We start from the raw sequence: 17,429 nt of genomic DNA, 5'->3' as shown, positions 1-17,429 counted from the left end.
ACACCTTGACAGAGTTAACTCTGACCTTGAGTTAAGGTCTATCGATAAAGTACCTAAATCTTGTTCTGGTCGCTTTTGTTTAGTTACACCCAAACCATCGATTATAAACGGATATGAGAATGAATAAAAAACCAAAATAATTTTCCTTGCGGTACATTAGTTCGAGCAACCCAGCTGATACGCGACTTTCCTGGATGTGTCCGCTAGTCATTGGTTAAAATAAATCATGGCATCTTTAACAAGGACCATTCATCCTTTGATTTACGGCTTGTCAATCATTTGTAAGAATGATATTTAAGCTTCGACACATCTATTCCTCTTGATTTTTTTACCTTCCCAGGTAACAATCTCATATTATTCTCTCGATAATCGTAATCGGGAAGAAAAACCCTCGGTTTATTTAGTGAGCCATATAAAAAGCGCAGGACTACAATAAACTTCTCTGAGAGGAGAGCAGAACAACTGAACAAACTCTAGATAAGAAAAACCACACACCAAGTTTGCCGGAAAGATTGAGGTAAAAAAATAACTGGCTATTCGAGTTTTTCTGTTATGGCTCTTCCATACAACGCAAAGAAATATGTAATATACAGGGCTGTTGTTGCAAAAAACCAATCAAAACTGATTACAAAATGTTTAATAGATGATGGTTTATCTACACGGTTTGCCTCCTGACAGTGAACCAAAACCACTATGACAACGTTAATTACTAACACTTCAGTTTCCTTTTAATTTAATAAGTCTATGACACGGCGAAAAGCCCCCTAACTAATCTATTTCCCCTTCCATAATAATAGTTTTTCGCCAAGGTAATTCTTCTCTTAACTCCACACTATAACTTACATCTCATGATCGATCTCTACAAGGAAAGTGAGCGTTTGGTAATGTAACTGGCTTACACAATTACCAATCAGATACATGGCTTCCACAACGTTTACAAAGCTCACTGGTTATAACACTATGTCTAAACTTACTCCTTCAGTGGCTCCGTCACACTGTAAAAAAAGGCAAGTTCAGCTAATACATAATATTTTTGGTACAAACACGGTTTCTTTTTTTTCTTTTTTGACAAAGTCTAAAGTTTCTGAACTGGTTATGCGACTTATAGGACAAGGTGTGTAGCTAACTTTTCTTCCGTTTGCCAGGTCAGGAAGACTAATCTTCTAGGCCATCTTTGTCAACTTTAGATACCAGTTTAACTTATTTTCTGGTTTTTAATGCACGTAGTTTTTGCACGAAGAAGCTCTCCAATACTTCAGCACAGCGGTAGTACGGTGAATCTCTCTGGTTGAAGTAACGGCAATTGTCAAAAATCTTGGTTACATCGCTAACGAATGATTCCAGGCACGCGTACGACTTGGAATTTAGACGTTCCTCGACTTTGGACAAGTCTAGCGAGAAGAAAAGGAAATGCTGTCAAATAAATGTCATCTGAGTTAAAAGAAAAAGCGTTAAAAACAGCCACCACCCCCCCCCCCCAAAAAAAAGAAAAAAAAAGAAAAAAAAAGCGTATCCCAGTCTGAATAGTATGTGTCGACATATTTCTGAATGGGATACAAGTTTATCTCAAGTGAGCTTTTATTGGATGAGATAAGGAGTGCGAGGCTTAAGTGTTTGGTCTAAGAACTCAACAGTGTTCAAGCCGGCGACGCACATGGCGATTTGCGCGCCGATCGGCGTAAAAAACCGCCAAGTGTGTCACCGGCTTGGAAAATGTCGTGGAGAGGGACAGGGACCATAGGACGGAGGGAAGAAGGGCAACAACGGTTCGAAGTCATCTCGGAAAGAAAGAAAGGCGAGAGCAAAGCCTCGCGCAGAAAGCCTCCGGACTGCTGAAGGGCGGCACTAGAGAAAATAAGAATACAATTATTTTACAATAAACAAATAGTGTGTTACTTAAAAAAGGCACAAAACTTGTACACTTTTACCAATTTACTGAGGCATACATGACGTGACTCACCTATTGGATCAGTGATGACCTCATAGTATTCGGGAACCTCGTCTGGATTGACACCTTCTAGGAACGGCCACGCCATTTTATGACTCTACAACATAAATGGGACGTAAATCAGCATTAAAACACCGGTGAAAACGTCTGAATAAATTTTTAAGGACACACTTCAAAATGTCTGCATCATGAAACATTGAGCCTACTAGCTATGTATGCCTATTTGGGATCATTTTCACCTTTCTAGTGTTTACAAAAAGATAAGAAAAGTCCTGTCTCTTCACTTACCCGTAGCGATCTCAGCAATCTTTTAAGCGAGTCGTAGTCTTTTCCGGTAAGCGGCTGCTTGTTCGCTTGAGCCTGGGACTGTGTGCATCGCGGGCAAGTGTAATACTCGATATTTTCAGCATCAACAGGTGTGATTCCAACGCATGCTCCGTGAAACCAGTCCTGACATTTATCACAGCCGATATAGAACCTGATAAAAACAAACAATTAGAACTTAGAGGTTAGTAGATTATAAGGTTATGAAGAAATGCCCAGACTCTGACAGTATGTTTTTGTTCTATATAAAAACTAAGTCACCGCTGTAATGAAAAAAGGGCAATGAAGATAAAATTTCATTTCTATGATCAATGCCTTGCGTTTTGCACGTGCAGACGTCACTGTTGAATAAGACTCTTCCTTGGGATGGTTTCAGTTGCACGAAACATCGCTCAAGAAAAAGTATCTGTCCTTTTCTTTTACGTAACTAAATAAGATATCGGCTGAACCAAATTAACACATGAATTACTTTTTCTCGTCATATGGCTGGCGACACAAGCAATAAAGTTCTTCCTCCTCCACTCCACGGCGAGCCTGGGCACACTCGGCACAGGTCCACTCATCCATACTTTGTGCAGCGTCTGGAGAGATCTGGACACAGCTCCCGTGAAACCAGTTTGCACACATGTCACAACCAATATAAAATCTATGGCAGAAAAAAAATGACAGTAAACTATGGAGAAAACTGTGACGGTATGTTATCAACCTCATATCCATCGACCAATATCCAGTAAACATCAATTACAACAACGAAACAAACAAAAACACAGCCGAACTCACTGAGTTGGGTCGTAGGGTTTCTTGCAAATGCAAAAGAGTCGTTCATCTTCAATTTTCTTCTTCTTGGCCTTGGGCCCCTCTGGTGTACTCTGCGAGTTCCTTCTGTCTGTGGCCCCTTGCTTCCGTTTGTTCTTATTGGTCTGCTGTTGCTGCCGAAGCTCCAAAATAAGATCTCTCTCGAGGAGGTCTCTTTTACGCATCAGTTCCCGTTTGAGCACCTCTTTTCGCTTCTGAAGTAAAACACTGAGTTTGTTTGCTTTCTGACGTTCCAACCTAAGTGCCTGGTTTTCTTCCTTTGCGCGTTTTTTCTCTTCTTTTTTGCGTTCGGCATCTTCATTGCGATCAATCTTATCCAAAATGCCATCAAGAACTTTTCGACAAATGGCATGTCTGTAAAATAACGAAAAGTGTGAGACCAGATAAAGGAGAAGGAACATGTTATCACTGAATGCAAACATAAAAAAGGTTATATTTCAAAACGAAATTTATTCCCACATAAATCAAAGCGTGATTCGAAACAAAAATATTTATTACGATGGGTAAAATGATCTTCATTACACATGTCACTAGGGGAAAGGAAGATCCCATCAGTGACTTTTGATTCAATGGTGTGATGCCGGCTCGAACTTGTATGTTACAGAAAACTCAACGCGAGTTATAGTTAGTCATTCAAAGCTCATATAGAGGTTTTGCACAGCAGCCATGTTGGATGGCAGGAACAATAGATTATTTTACCCATGGGAAAAAAATTTCTTTCTTATGCAAAATATTTTCATTGTTCCTGCCATCCAACATGGCTGCTGTGCAAAACCTCTCTAGGACTTGCTTTCTGGATACAGCTGGAATTAGCAAAATTTTGCAGCGGCGCCAAATAAAGGGGATTTAGCAGTCAGTTGTCATGCAAAGTCATGATAAGCCTCAATTTGATTCCGCTGAGGGTCATTCTTTTGAAAGAAAATGAACAACTCGACACAAAACTTGATTTAAATGCAGGTACTTACCTGTTCATGTCTTGTCTCGATTCCAACGTCACATACTTCTTATGATGCAACAAAGGAGCAATCCCTCCCGACTTGCGAGATTTCGTCTTGACCGTCTGCTTGACCTGATCTTTTGACGAATGCTTCATCCGGGATGTTGCCATAGGATTGGACCGGACTGCACCAACTGTAGACGAGGCTATTACTGGGGCAGGGCGAGTTACTGAAAGACAAATGATTGCACTGTAACGTCAAACTAAAGGGCGGTGAAAAATAAAAATCAGAAAATGCTGTTTCATTTGGGCTAGCATGGCCTTGTGTTCACCAAGTATAGAGAAAAAAAAGCGTCCTTGTAACTTAATAGGTTTCGATTTACCGTTTACTGCACACCGACTCATATTGAGTTCTTCCTCGCCTGTCCACATTTGTGCAATAGCTACAGTCGTTTTAATTACCTGCGTTACTCGTTACTCCACCTTGAACAGGAGTCCCAGTCGCACGTGACGCGTTACTTGGAATCACAGGAGTATATACACGCTGAGAAACCTGTGGTTTGGGCTGTAACCGCTGCACAGACTGCGCTGAGTTGGCAACCATGGGCCGTGGTACAATCTGTGGTTTTAACCCCAAGGATTGGATCCCTATGGGCTTAGGAACAGCGGGGCGCACGACGGGTAGAGTCCGACGTATAGCCCCAATAGGTACCGGTGGAGTTACAGCAGGCTTAAAAGTAACAGGCTGATTAACAACAGTGGGTTTGTTACCAGTCCCCTTTCGTTGCTGCGTCTTGATGGCGTTCTGAACTTTTTTCTTATTCATCTTCAGCAGATGCTGCTGTTGCTGCCGCGCCTGCTGTTCTTGTTGTTTCCGCTGAAGCGCAGCGGCGCGTATTTCCGCTGCCCTACGGATGGCTTCCTCCTGTTCCTTCTTTTCTCGTTCCAGGGCTCTCTCACGGTCGATTCGCTCGTGATATTGGCGTATCTCCCACAGTTCTAGTTTTGCCTTGACATCGTAAAACAAAAACAAGCAAATACGTCACGTTCGTGGTTCACAGGGTTAGATGATCCAAAGAAAAAGTAACCAGTTCTTCGAGCAACGATACAGATATTCTCACCACTATGTAACTGATACAGTAATTCATCTGGTGGTGTAGGCGCCTCGGTTCCGTGAAAAGAAATTTAAAAAAAAATAGATTGAAGCTTTAAGACTTTGTGCTTTGACAGAATCGTTTATGCAAAACTCAGTTTCAAGTCACTGTAACGTCCACGATAATTTACAGATTACGAATCTGGCGTTTGAATCAAGGGGTGAAACTACAGTAGTTCCTTAGATTTCATTCAGTCGCCACAGCTCATGGGTTTTTTCCTTTGAAAGCACTACGACGTTTTCCTCATAAGCTTGCATCAGTGAAAAACATCGTCTCTCCCTCCAATTTCAGCCAAAATTAAACTCATTATTTCCATCATGGCTAGCTATTTACCTCTGGGTACCAAGCCTCCAAGATGCGTGGCCCGGACGGGACCGAGGCCTCTTCCTCATCATCAGGCTGTAGGACAATCTTAGGCCTCAGCGTTCGACCTCTCTTGCTCTTGGTGGGGGCCGGACGAGGCGGTTCTACTACAGGTTTGGTTAGAGTACGTACGGTTTTACGCACGAGATACTTGCAGCAGAGACCATCCAGGGAAACGAATTTTCTGTCTGTAATCTCTGTTGTCGTTGTGCCTTAAGAGAGCAACAAAAGTATTCTGTAACGGAAGTCACAAAATTATACGTAAAAGAGCAGTCTACTAACTACCACTAAGGTTCCCCCAAATAGTTGTTACTAAGATTTTGGCCTTTTTCCAATCCACGAATCACCGGGAAACCAAGAGCACGACCACCTTAAAGTACAACCGAAGCGATTTTAACTTCAGTAACACTAACCCGAGCTTGTGTACACAGTGTTGCTATTCCCGCGAGGCGGCCGGATATTCATCTCTTCCCATTTCAAACAGGACTGCAAAATCCTGAGCTGGAGCCCTGCACCAGCGAGTGTCTTTAAACTCTGGGTACGGAAGCGCCATGCCACCTTGAAAGAAGGACGAGGTATTCCTGCAGGCCAGTGTTTCACAACAGCCCGTGACGTGTAAGAAAATCCACTGACCTCTTTCATTCCAGCTTTCCTACCGAGTTTTCGACGTTCGTGTTTTTGAAGTGCAAACACGCTCTTCACCGAGTGCCGCAACGGCCACTTGGCTAGCCTGCGGTTCAAAAGTGCACGAGGATCTTTGATAAGCGGTTCTAAAGATGGGAACTTTTCCTCTTTCACAGGTTTGGGTGGAGGAGCCTTTGCGGTGACGACAACTTGAGGTTTTGCTTGTGCAACTTGTGGTTGTGTTCTCTGTACAGTAATGGTGGCGCCTGGTGTCTTGACGCCGATCGTCTTTTGGACAGTTGTAGATTGATTCTTCTGCACGGCACTTGCTGCAACTTGTACTGTTATCGTCTTCGGTACAGCAAGCCCCATTGGAGACGCTGCCTGCTGAGCAATAGCAGCCAGCTGTGAACCCTGCAGGGTTAATGTCTTACCATCCGGGGTAACCAGCTTAATAAGCTGTGTTGGTCCAATGGTTGCACCAGATGTTGGGATGCTCGCTACCAATGCAGCTATGCTATTCACTGGAGCCAGGTTAGTCTGCTGCCTCGAGGCAGCTGCAGGCTGGGTGCTGATTCTTACCACATTGGATCCTTGGACACCTGGAGCAATAACAGGTGGCCTCGGAGAAGGGAGAATGGGCTTAGGTCCTATTGGTATATATTGGCTTCCCTGCCCTTGCGGTCGAACAGCAATGGCTGTTTTCGGTGAAGCAATGCCTCTGGTAATTGCTGTTGTGAACACTAGGGGTGATGCAGCCACTGCTTTGACTGGAACTGACTGGATCGAAGGTACCACAGGAGATTGTCCCAACGCGATGCCTTGAGTACCTCCAACGACTACTCGGGGGCTTAGGAAGGCTGTAGAAGATGACACAGCTGAGGGTGCAGGTTGCGTAGTCAATGAGGTTGTTGTTTTAACACTTACTACAGCTGCCGGTTGTACAGCTGGTGCTGCAGGAGTCCCTGAAGATGAACACTGACTGGCGGTGGTTACAGCACTTATCAAAACCTGAGTTTGTTGTGTAATCGATGGAGGTGGAGACGTTGTTGGAACAACAACACTTGATGTCGTCGAAGGTAAGGAACAACTCACTTGAGTTCTAATATCTAGGAATTGCGCCCCTGTCGTGTCTGTTGCAGCTGATGGAGTCGCTGAGGGTGAGGCTGCTGTTGAGCATAAATCGGTCGTTACAGTGCCTGGAAGACCCTCCATGTTCATTTTGGCTGCAACGTCGTCCTTAACTGAGGATTCTTGATTGGTAGATGAAGTAGAGTTCATTGCCTTTTCTGTACACGATACAGATTGAGAACCAGGGCCTGTATTTTTTGATAAAACAATGCCAGTCAAAGGTGCTGTTACTGAAGATGTTACAGAAGATGACTCTGAGGTAACATCAATATCCATAGGTTGCTCTTTAGTCTCGCCGGTACTCGACGGAGGTAATGAACCTTCACAAGAGATTTGTGTCAACGAGAGGTTAGTCGCATCACGGTCCATGGGTTCCGCTGCGGAGACGCAGCTCTTTTCAGGATCCACATTATCAATCTTAGTGCAACTGGGCGAGGCTTCAGAGTTTATGGAGTTATTATCCTTTGCATACGTCAACGACTGAGACTCCTCAGTCCCTTGAGAAACTGCTGGAGCATGACTGGTCGTTACAATTGTATCAATTCCCTCACTGCTCTCGTTTCTAGTACTGGCTGAATGATCATCGCGCATTGTACTCTGTTTAGTGTCCATTTGATTTCTATTGCCTTCAGAGGCTTCAGTTACTCCAGAAGTCTGTTCGCGTTTACTGGCGCAATCAAGCGAAATTAAGGATTCCATTTCCAAAGTTCTAGTTAATTCCGAACAAGACGTTTTAGAAGTAACCTCGTCAATTTTATCTCTTGGTGAAGTGACAGTACTTGTCATATCATCATTCAACGAGGCCTCTTCATAGACATTACAAGTGGTATACGATTTATTGCTTTCCAAGTGTAAAAGATTGTCCCCTTTGTTAATTATCAAATTATCGTTTGCCGTAAAGCGAACCTCCTCACGCGCGGGAATTTCGCTGACATTTGCATCTGAACCCTTTAAACTACCTTCTAAGGTAGTATTTGGATTGAGTTTAACATCTGTTTTCTTTTCAGTCACAGTTGATAATCCATTTCCTTCTTTGATTTCTTTTGTGTCACTGTCTTGTGCTAGAAGCTCATTGACAAAGACATTAGAGGTTTGACTTCCCAGCGACAGCCCGCTTGCACAATTTGTCTCTTTGTTGCTAAGACAAACAACGGCTGTCTTCTGCATTGCTGGAAGTTCATTTTTACAATCCTTGATTAGTCCTTCTTTTGACATAAATTTTTCTGAGGACGTTGAATGTCCCCTTTGACAGTCAAGTAAATCATCATTAGTTGAGGAAACCTCGTGGCTACTCAAATCGTTCTTCGCTGAAGTATTGCCTTGACCCTCAACTGACACACTATCTTCTATAGACTGCACTTTTTCAATAGTATATTCCATCTGTGCGTCCTTTGGGGAACTGTTATCCATTGATGTCAGAGATATACCTTTTCGGGCCGCCAAATTTTGTGCCCCGTTCAGCATGTTCTCCTTAACAATATCTATGGATTCTTGTTCATGCAGAGCATCTGCTAAATGTGTTGATAAAACTTCAGTTCCTTGCGTAGTATCAACTGGTTTATTCTCAAGGGCACACGACGTATCTTTTATTCTTCCCTGATCAGACAATCCATGCTTCGTTTTATTCTCGAAAGTGTCTGAATCTTTAACAGGGCTAGACAATTCTTGAGTAATCCAATGCGACTCCAAATTAGACAAAGAACTATCCTGTTTCACAGAATTTGGTATATGATCCTGAGAATGTGTTATTCTCTCCGAGATTAAAGCAGCGTCCACATCAGCAGCGCTCGTCGGTGAACAGTTTGTACTAAAGTTACTACTCTCAGATGCTTCTCCAGTAAGAGGGGCGCAAGGCGAAGAATCCATTTCAACAGTAGCTTCCACACAATTTTGCTGAACAGGAGAGGTGGTTTGACTAGCTACAAAGGAATCACGAAATCGGTCGAGTGCTTTATCGCTTACAACATTTGTAAGACAAGGTTCATATGAACTGGCATACATCTGATCTTTATTCGTCTGACAAGGCATGGCGTGTCTCACGGGTACTATACCAACATCACTAGAAATATCTGAAGAAGGATTGGATAAAGACCCTGGCACGTCCATTTCGGCGCTTCCTAGACGTTTTGCGTGATCACCAGTTTTGTCATCATTAACATTAGGTTTACGTTCGTCTCTTAGTGATTGATGATGATTATTATGGTCCCCAGTTGTGTTTGGAGCACTTGGTGAAGGTGGTGAATCCAGACTTGGTAAGGAATCCTTTAACATAGTAGTAGGTGGAACCCGAGACACTACAATGGCTGCCTCGGTGGAGACACAGTTGGGTGGAGTTGATGGCTGTGGTAGAGCTGAGCATTCACTAACGGAATTAATTGTCTGAGAACCTTGAGCCGAGGAGGTTGAAAAAGATTGTGCAAGTGAAGAGGGAAGATCGCAACAATTGGATGAGACAACCAGTGGATTGGATGAGGTTGTACTTGAAGGGATCTGCCCATGTGGCTGTGGGATTGAAGAGGGCGTCTCTGATGGAAGTGTGGACGATGGAAGAGTAGAACTATTAAAAGGAGTTTGAGGGGACAAGGAAGCTTCTTGTGACAATGAACTAGAACTTCTAACTTCAGAGCGAGGTAATTTATTCGAAAAAGTAGTTTCTTCACATGAAGTAAGAGAAGAGACCGGTTCAGCTACTGTTAATGATGGCGATGTCGACAGCCTAACTGACAGTTGATGAGAAGAAGTTTTCAGGCTATCAGTCTGTGAAATAACCTTAGAAAGATTACAAGACGTTGTAGAAGACACGGCAGCGTTGAGCATTGAAGTACTAGAAGTATTGAGAGAAGGAAAAGAGGATGCCAAGGTCTGTTTCGAGACATTTTGCTCAGATGGTTGTGGTGAGGTTGCGCGTGTTGATGTGATACCACTTTGAGCCATGACTGGAGTAACGGTAGTTGTTGTTGTAGCTTGGCACATTTGAAGACCAGCTGATTGAATTGAAGTGGAAGATGTTAACGTGGCGCCATTTTGAAGTGTGACAGGAGTCTGTGCTGGCGTTGTACAAGCTATAGTAGTAACAGGTTGGACCATTCGAAGAGCTGTTGATGTTCCTTGAGTTGAAGAGGTCGAAGGAGCTCCAAGTTGAACAGAGACAAGATTCTGTATTGGCTTTGTAGCGGTGGTAACTGTGGTAGACTGAGCTGTCCGAGGAGCTGTTGATGGTGAGAAAGAACCAGATGATGAGGTAACTGCAGTCTGCGTTTGTACTGGTGCAGCAACAAGGGTTGTCGTACCAGTCGCTGCTGTTTGAGGAGCTCTTGCAGTTTTCTCTACTGACAAAGGCGTAGCTTGAGAAGAGGATGTTCGTGCAGCGACCCTAACAACCCTCTCCGCTTCTTTTTTCGCTGCTTCCTTCCTTTTGGCTTCTTTAAATGCTACAATTTTATTGGTAGTGTCCAAGAGTCTTCGTTTTTTGTTAACAAAGCTGTCCGTAGCATTACTCGGACGTTTCCGTTTCCGCAGTTGTAAACCACTAGTCCACACCCAGCCACCTCCTCCAAACAGTCTGTATTCTTCACCTTTCTGTTTCCAAACTTGGTGGTGTGGCACCCATGTGTAATTCACTGATAGAAAAGGAAATGAATTCATTAATTATCAAAAGAACATCATCCTTCAGTTGTTAGATAAATACCAACAAGTAAATTCCCCATCAAGCCCTAGAGGGGGGCGAGATGAGGTTTGAAATGATTAAAAAAGGGTTATCAAATACAACACTATGAATGGTGAGGACAAAATGCCGCACTAGAAAAATGAACAATAACAAGGTGATCTGAGGAGCCTGTAGCTTGCATAAGCCTCTTGATTTCTCTTTAAGTTTCCTCACTACATGTTAAATTTTTAGTTATGTATATCATATTTATGTATATGTAATTCCAAATTACAACATGACTGCTTTCTCTGAATCAGGTGTAATAGTGCTCCATTTTAGATCAGAAATGAACAGTAGCCTCTATTTGGTATGAAAATATGCTTGTACATTTGTCTATGGACAGTATCTGTTCCAAGATACGGACAGTTTTCTGAGAGTGAAGCTCAAGGGAAAGTGTGAGGAACAGATAATTTCCAGGAACAAATATACAAGTACATTTTCCCCATAGATAGTGGCAATTGTAATCATTTCAAACCTTCAGCTATTATGCAATGCCCATGGAAAAATGTTTATGAATGGCTTACTGTTTGCTGCATGGTACAACTTTATGAACAAACATTTCTCTTATCTTGAATTAACACTATCACTTGGGTGATAACATAGCATTTCCCCAGTCTCAGCTGAGGATATTCAGCACTTAATGTATTTAGACCACTTGCTCAAGAGAAAAAAAAAAGATGGATCATAAGTAGTAGTATGACACAAATGGCTAAGTTGACTTTCCCTTGTAACTCAATTTCATTGAAACTCACAAAATCAGTCCTCCTCTTGCAGTGCTTTCAATAAGATTTGAAATAGTGGCTACCTTGATGCAACACCCGCCTGAGAGCGACTTGATTGTGACTTAGCATGGTGACTCTGTGACTTGGGTGCAGTGAAATATACCCGGTGACTCACAACAGAATATCCGCCGGGTCTTATTGAAAGCACTGCTCTTGAAATTGTTCATTAAGACGTCTGATTAACTTTTAATTGTGTCATGAACTCAAGACCCCATTCTTGCTCTTGGATTCTCTTTACATTTGGGTGACAAGAATCTGTCACAAGTGTTGTATAACATTTAAGTTAAAACACCATCATTTCAAACCAATAGAACCATATATTAAGTATGAAAAGGCAGAAAAAAATGCACTTACCAAATCCTTTATGTTCTGGCTCAAGCTCGTCTTCTTCTTCCTTGTGATCTTTCTTTTTGGTTCCAGCCTGCTTGGCTTCAGACACCATACGATACAGCTCCACATGGCCAACTGCATCATTCCACACAGGAAGATAACAGATTGGTCGAATTGAGCTCTCCAGAAAAGACAGAGCTGCAGCAAACTCTTTAGGTGTCTTTGACAAATGGACTGCTCTCACCCAGGAGGAACGCTGCACTGGCCACGAAGGATGCATGAAGGTTGAAGCTATGGAATTTTCAAGACCAACTATGGAAAACCGCAAAGTGTTCAAAATGACATCTTTTCTTCCACAAACATCCCCATGCCACTTATAGTCAACAAGACTAAATTTGTTTGAGACACTGCGCTTTTTATCTCTTTGCTCCAACTGCTGTTGTTTGGTTAGTGCTAGGGGATTAACTGTAAACTGATTGATGTAGGAGGAGTAATTTGCTTCTGAGCCAAGCCTAAATACTGGTTCTGGCTTAGTTTGTTGAACAGTAGTGACTGCATCATCTGCAGCGCTTGATTTTGTCTGGTGAGCAGCAGAGGATACTACAGCATGCTTTGTGTCCTTCTCAACTGATTTACTACTCACAGATAGAGTCTTGCTACCATTTGCTGTTTGTGAACTTATCTCATTCTCACTCTTGCCCATCTTAGGTTTCGCATCAGATTCAGAAATGTGGTCGTTTAATGAACATTTCTCGGCTTCCATTTTATCACCGGAAGTTCTTTCTGACAAAGTGCTACCTTCAAATAAGCCAGACAACTCACTTTCTTCCTTCTTCACACTGTTTTCAGGTGCTCTTGACACTTTTGTTTCCTTCAAAGATTCACCAAGAGCTGACACATTTAAACTGTCCTTTTCTTCACCACCATCTAAACCAGTATCAATACCAGCTGAAATTGTAGTAGACATGAACTCCTCAGGACCAGCACCAGTAGCTACAATACTTTTGTCTTCTTCTGCTTCAGAGGAAGGCAATGCAGGCCTTTTCCTACTGAAAGGACCTTCTTGGCTTGTTGTTCTTCTGTCCCTCAGCACCATCTTTTTATCTACTCCAGGAATATTGTTATTCTCAACCTGAGGCATGGTGACAATCTTTTTCACTTCATTGTCTGGGATGAATGTGAGGGTGGCTGATGCTGGAAGAGGCTTTGATGATGAAGGTGCACCACTGTCTACCACTGGATCTGCAACTTGTTGTTGTAATTCTGCTACAATCAATATATGTGAATTAATTCAAGTTAAATTGAGGATTCAGTGCATAACTTACCATTAAATGTCTATACTAATGAGGATGAGTATCAGGATGTATCAAATACCCTTGAACTGTTATGTTTACATGCAAAGAAAAATACAGAATTTGGTACTCATGAATTCTCTTCTCCTCACAGCTTACTTAGAAAGACCAAAAATGTTATTTCAACTAATAAAATTTCATAAACGGCTACCAGATTAATATTCTTTTGTTGAAATTTAAATTAGCCTTTCTGGTCTCGCTTGAGATAATGTATTCTTTTGAATTTTGTACTGGAGAACAAGCCCAGAAAGGCTAATTTAAATTTAAACAAAAGAATATTAATCCAGCAGCCATTTATGAAAGTGGTCAATGGATCCTTCTGTGCTCTTGATGAACTGCTTCTAACCTTTTCTTGTTATCTTATTTCAAATGTACCACTGTTTTTTTTCTCACATACAACCAAATGCCTTCTGTCTAAGATAAAAGTATGTTTAGTTCATTCAAATTTCATTTCCCATGCTCATTCTCAATAATTTATTCTTCCCAAAATAAAATATAGTCCATGATACAGTCCCAAAGTGTTAATTCCTTTCCACAATCACCCCTTTAGACACCCTTTCTCTGTGAAAAATAACACAGAACTTCATCTTTCCAGACAAAATGAAATGAGGACTTGCACCACTAACTAAAGTGAGGCAGCCATGTTTAACACTTCATTTGTGTTTTAAAAATGATTGGGAACTTAATCAAACCACACATACCAGTATATGAAGTAATGAAAAAAATATTTTCATACCAGAAGAAAGTTTTTCCTTTGAGTCTTCCAACTCTCCATCATTCTCCTGGTCTTTTTCCTCTTTTACAGGTGAAGTTGTCTTTACTTCTTCTTTCATTCGTCTTTGTCTTCTTTTGGTGAGACCAGAGGGAAGATTTCCTACAAATTAAATTATTATTAAAATCCTCGAGCAACCAGTGTACTATGCTTTTTAAACAGGAACTAAGCAAACAGTAGTTTGATTTACAACACCAGTCAGAAAGGTGGCATTGTATCAAGACTAATTTTGTCTTTCCTGCCTGTTCAGTATTCACCAGACCTTGCCTCATCTCTCTGTTTGAAAACTTACAAAAAAAGAGGCAAAGCTGAACTTCAAATCACAAGAACCAGTATTTGGGTTCACAAAGGAAGCCAAGAGCTCATCACAGTGTTCTTACTCACTGACATGGGTTTTTTACTTTAATATTTTTTATAACTCTACCTCTTGAAGCCTCTGTAAGAGCTTCTGTCATTTCCATGTGTTTCACCATGGTTTTGTACTTGATCCTAAGAACAGAAATCAGCCTTTTCTCCTTTCCATCCTCTTCCAGAAAGCTCAACAGTTCATCCAGGTGAGCTTTGCAGCTGTAGTAGAGTGTCTCGTCACAACCTTCTCTGTTAAGAACAGAGAAAGAAGAATTTTTGTTAATGCTTTGACCCCTTAGAGTAACTAGCATCTCATTTCTCCTTACAATATTTAACAATTATTCACAGAAGGCAAGGTGAATATTGTCCAATGATCCCCGAGACGAAGTCAAGGGGACTATTCAACAATACTCACCGAACCTGAGGTGATTAATTGTTTTAGTGTAATTTCAGAGCTGAACAACAGAGAAATTTCAAAAATCATAATATTTTAGTAACATTCATTAACACTTTATTTTAACATTTTATATAAACCACATGGAGCGGTTTATATAGCCTCACATAAAAAACCACTCAACCAATCAGATTGCTGGAAACTCTTTGCTCAGCTCTGAAATTATACTAACACACCTTACTCACTGAATCACACATTCAGGCTACAAGAATAAAAGAAATGATGACCATTTAAAAAAGCTCTCGATTCTTAATCAAATTCTCTTTGTCACTACCTTAGGAAATGTATACAGAACAATAAGGAGAATATACATACTGATCTAAGGATGTAAAGGGTCAAATAGTGGTCACATCAGAATAACTATATTCCACACAACCTTCTACACAAGAGGGAGTAGCCAATGAAAAAAGATAACTCACTAGCAACCAAGTATTTGAAGTAATTAACCTCAATTTCATCAATTGTAGACCATAAAATATTTCACAACCATGCCACTGTAATCTTATTAATAAGTTGCACAACAAAGATTCACAACAAAAAGGGTTAGTTTCTAAATCTTATGAAAAATATTTTATTACATTTAAATAAAAATTAAGATAAACTGAAAAAGTCAGGGTGCTACCTTTTAAGTTCCATTAAAGTTAGGAGTATGGTATCAATATTAATATTAATAATAACTAAAAGTGAACCACAAGGAAAGTTAATTCATGCCATTTAATTACAAACCTGTGAGACAACCTCACCCCCCTCCCAGGCCCACCCTTAAGACATGCCAATATAAAACACTTTAATAAGCCTACTACAATCCTAGACCTTGACATAAAAGCGTACTTGGAACAATAATGGCGCAGGAAAATAAAAAAATTCAAAATAAAAAATAGAGTATAATTCATTAATATTCAACTCATTATTTGACCTCCATAAGTGACCCAATGGTGGTGGCCCTAACTAATAAAATCAATTTTGATGTCGAAAAAAAAAAAGGCTTACAAAAAGAGAACAAAGAACAAAAACATGAAGTTCAAACGTACTTTGTCACGTTAAAAGCTGATATAAAAAGTGTACATGTGACCTAAGTCAGTAATTTGCCCTATAAAGGTGGTCTACCAAGGGTAAAGATAACTGGAATCATTCAGATGAACAATATATCATATCAACCATCTTGGAAGTAAACACTTACACGAACAAACGTCTGGCCAAGAACCAGTACTTTCTTCCTTCCCTGTCTACCCCTAAAGGGGCGTTTCTTAGCCATCCTTCTCTGTTCCAATCAGGTAGACAGTCCGTGACACCTTTAAGTTGGTGAGCCTCGCATACGGGACACAGCCAATCGCCTTCAGGAACCACTTCCAACGGCGGCTTCAAGCAATGAAGATGGTAAACTGCAGGACAGCTTTCACAACACAGTAAATCGCCCATTTTGCAGCAATTGCGACAATGATCCTCCGATTCCACTATTCCTTCATTCATTATGTCGTATCTGACTGAATTGGAGGCCAAGAATTGATCGCAAAGTCGCTGGAGAACCTTCAATCTATTCTCGACTGTTGTAAACGGGAACGGATTCTCGTCATGTCCATTAACAGCCGTAAATATGTCTCCAAATTCGCTCTTATCCGACGAGATGTAGCTTTTAATAAGTTCAGGCCAAGTAAAGCCACCCAGGTAGTAGGAGAGAATGTTGAAGCTGTCTTTTTCGTCGGTTGCCACGAATGTCAACCCGCTCGCATCATCCTCAGACAACAGAAAACGTAGTAGAGCGATGTGAATTTGTGCAAGTAACGAAGATTGTTCTGGAGTTTGGATTGCCCCGCAAAAGTCTTCAAACCTGAAGGGGGAGAGTCGTATAATACGACTAAAATGTCTTAAAATCTCGTAAATCCCTAGCGCTTGCAAAATAGACTCTGGCTCGATCAAAAGATCGTCAGATGATAGTGGTAAAGTGAGAGGAGTTACCACTCTCAAGGGCTCGACATAACGAGTTTTAGGGCTAGTAGTGTTTGAAATGGAAGATCCATGACTAGAAATAGATTCATTGTCGCTATCAGAATCTGAAGATTCCATCCCGTAGTATTTACGTGGTGTTGTTCCGCTATAACCTCGAGTTTTAATGGCCATAGAAGAAGAGACACGCGGACTGCGCTGTCCGCCATGTTGGCTGCTTGCACTCGAGAGATTTGGCGATTTTGAGCTTTGAGCCTGATTTTTAGGCGGACGTCCCCTTCCTCTCTTCATTTTCTCGATTAAATCTACTGCTCCCAGCTAAAGCACGTAAAATGAACTGCATTAAGCCCTCTCCTGTTCGCGTTTACCGGTATATTCCACTCTTTTTTTGTTACTTCATTTTCATCTAACCACATTTTTACTTCGCGGGGAAAGAACTCTTGC

General features: G+C 41.4%; 1 protein-coding gene across 2 annotated transcripts; it reads right to left on the bottom strand.

Annotated features, from left to right (window-relative positions):
• Nucleotides 1-622: 622 nt before the first annotated feature.
• LOC111338139 (uncharacterized) lies at nucleotides 623-17,276 on the bottom strand. 2 transcript variants are annotated; one of them, XM_022944567.2, is made up of 13 exons: nucleotides 16,222-17,276; nucleotides 14,664-14,836; nucleotides 14,204-14,341; nucleotides 12,140-13,381; nucleotides 5,956-10,917; nucleotides 5,513-5,754; nucleotides 4,488-5,034; nucleotides 4,054-4,255; nucleotides 3,053-3,442; nucleotides 2,742-2,918; nucleotides 2,237-2,426; nucleotides 1,961-2,045; nucleotides 623-1,391 (listed from the first exon to the last, which is right to left on the bottom strand). In XM_022944567.2, the coding sequence occupies exons 1-13, from the start codon at nucleotides 17,274-17,276 to the stop codon at nucleotides 1,201-1,203; spliced, it is 9,594 nt and encodes a 3,197-aa protein (XP_022800302.2). In that variant the 3' UTR covers nucleotides 623-1,200. The 2 variants fall into 2 exon arrangements, with proteins under 2 accessions (XP_022800302.2, XP_088591753.1); XM_088735627.1 differs by having other exon boundaries at nucleotides 12,140-13,378.
• Between the last annotated feature and the right edge of the window lie 153 nt (nucleotides 17,277-17,429).

The sequence above is a fragment of the Stylophora pistillata genome, chromosome 10 (assembly GCF_964205215.1).
Source record: "Stylophora pistillata chromosome 10, jaStyPist1.2, whole genome shotgun sequence".
In the NCBI taxonomy this organism is placed as follows: Eukaryota; Metazoa; Cnidaria; class Anthozoa; order Scleractinia; family Pocilloporidae; genus Stylophora; species Stylophora pistillata.
Note: the sequence above shows the minus strand (reverse complement) of the source record. Positions and strands in the feature narration are given on the sequence as shown.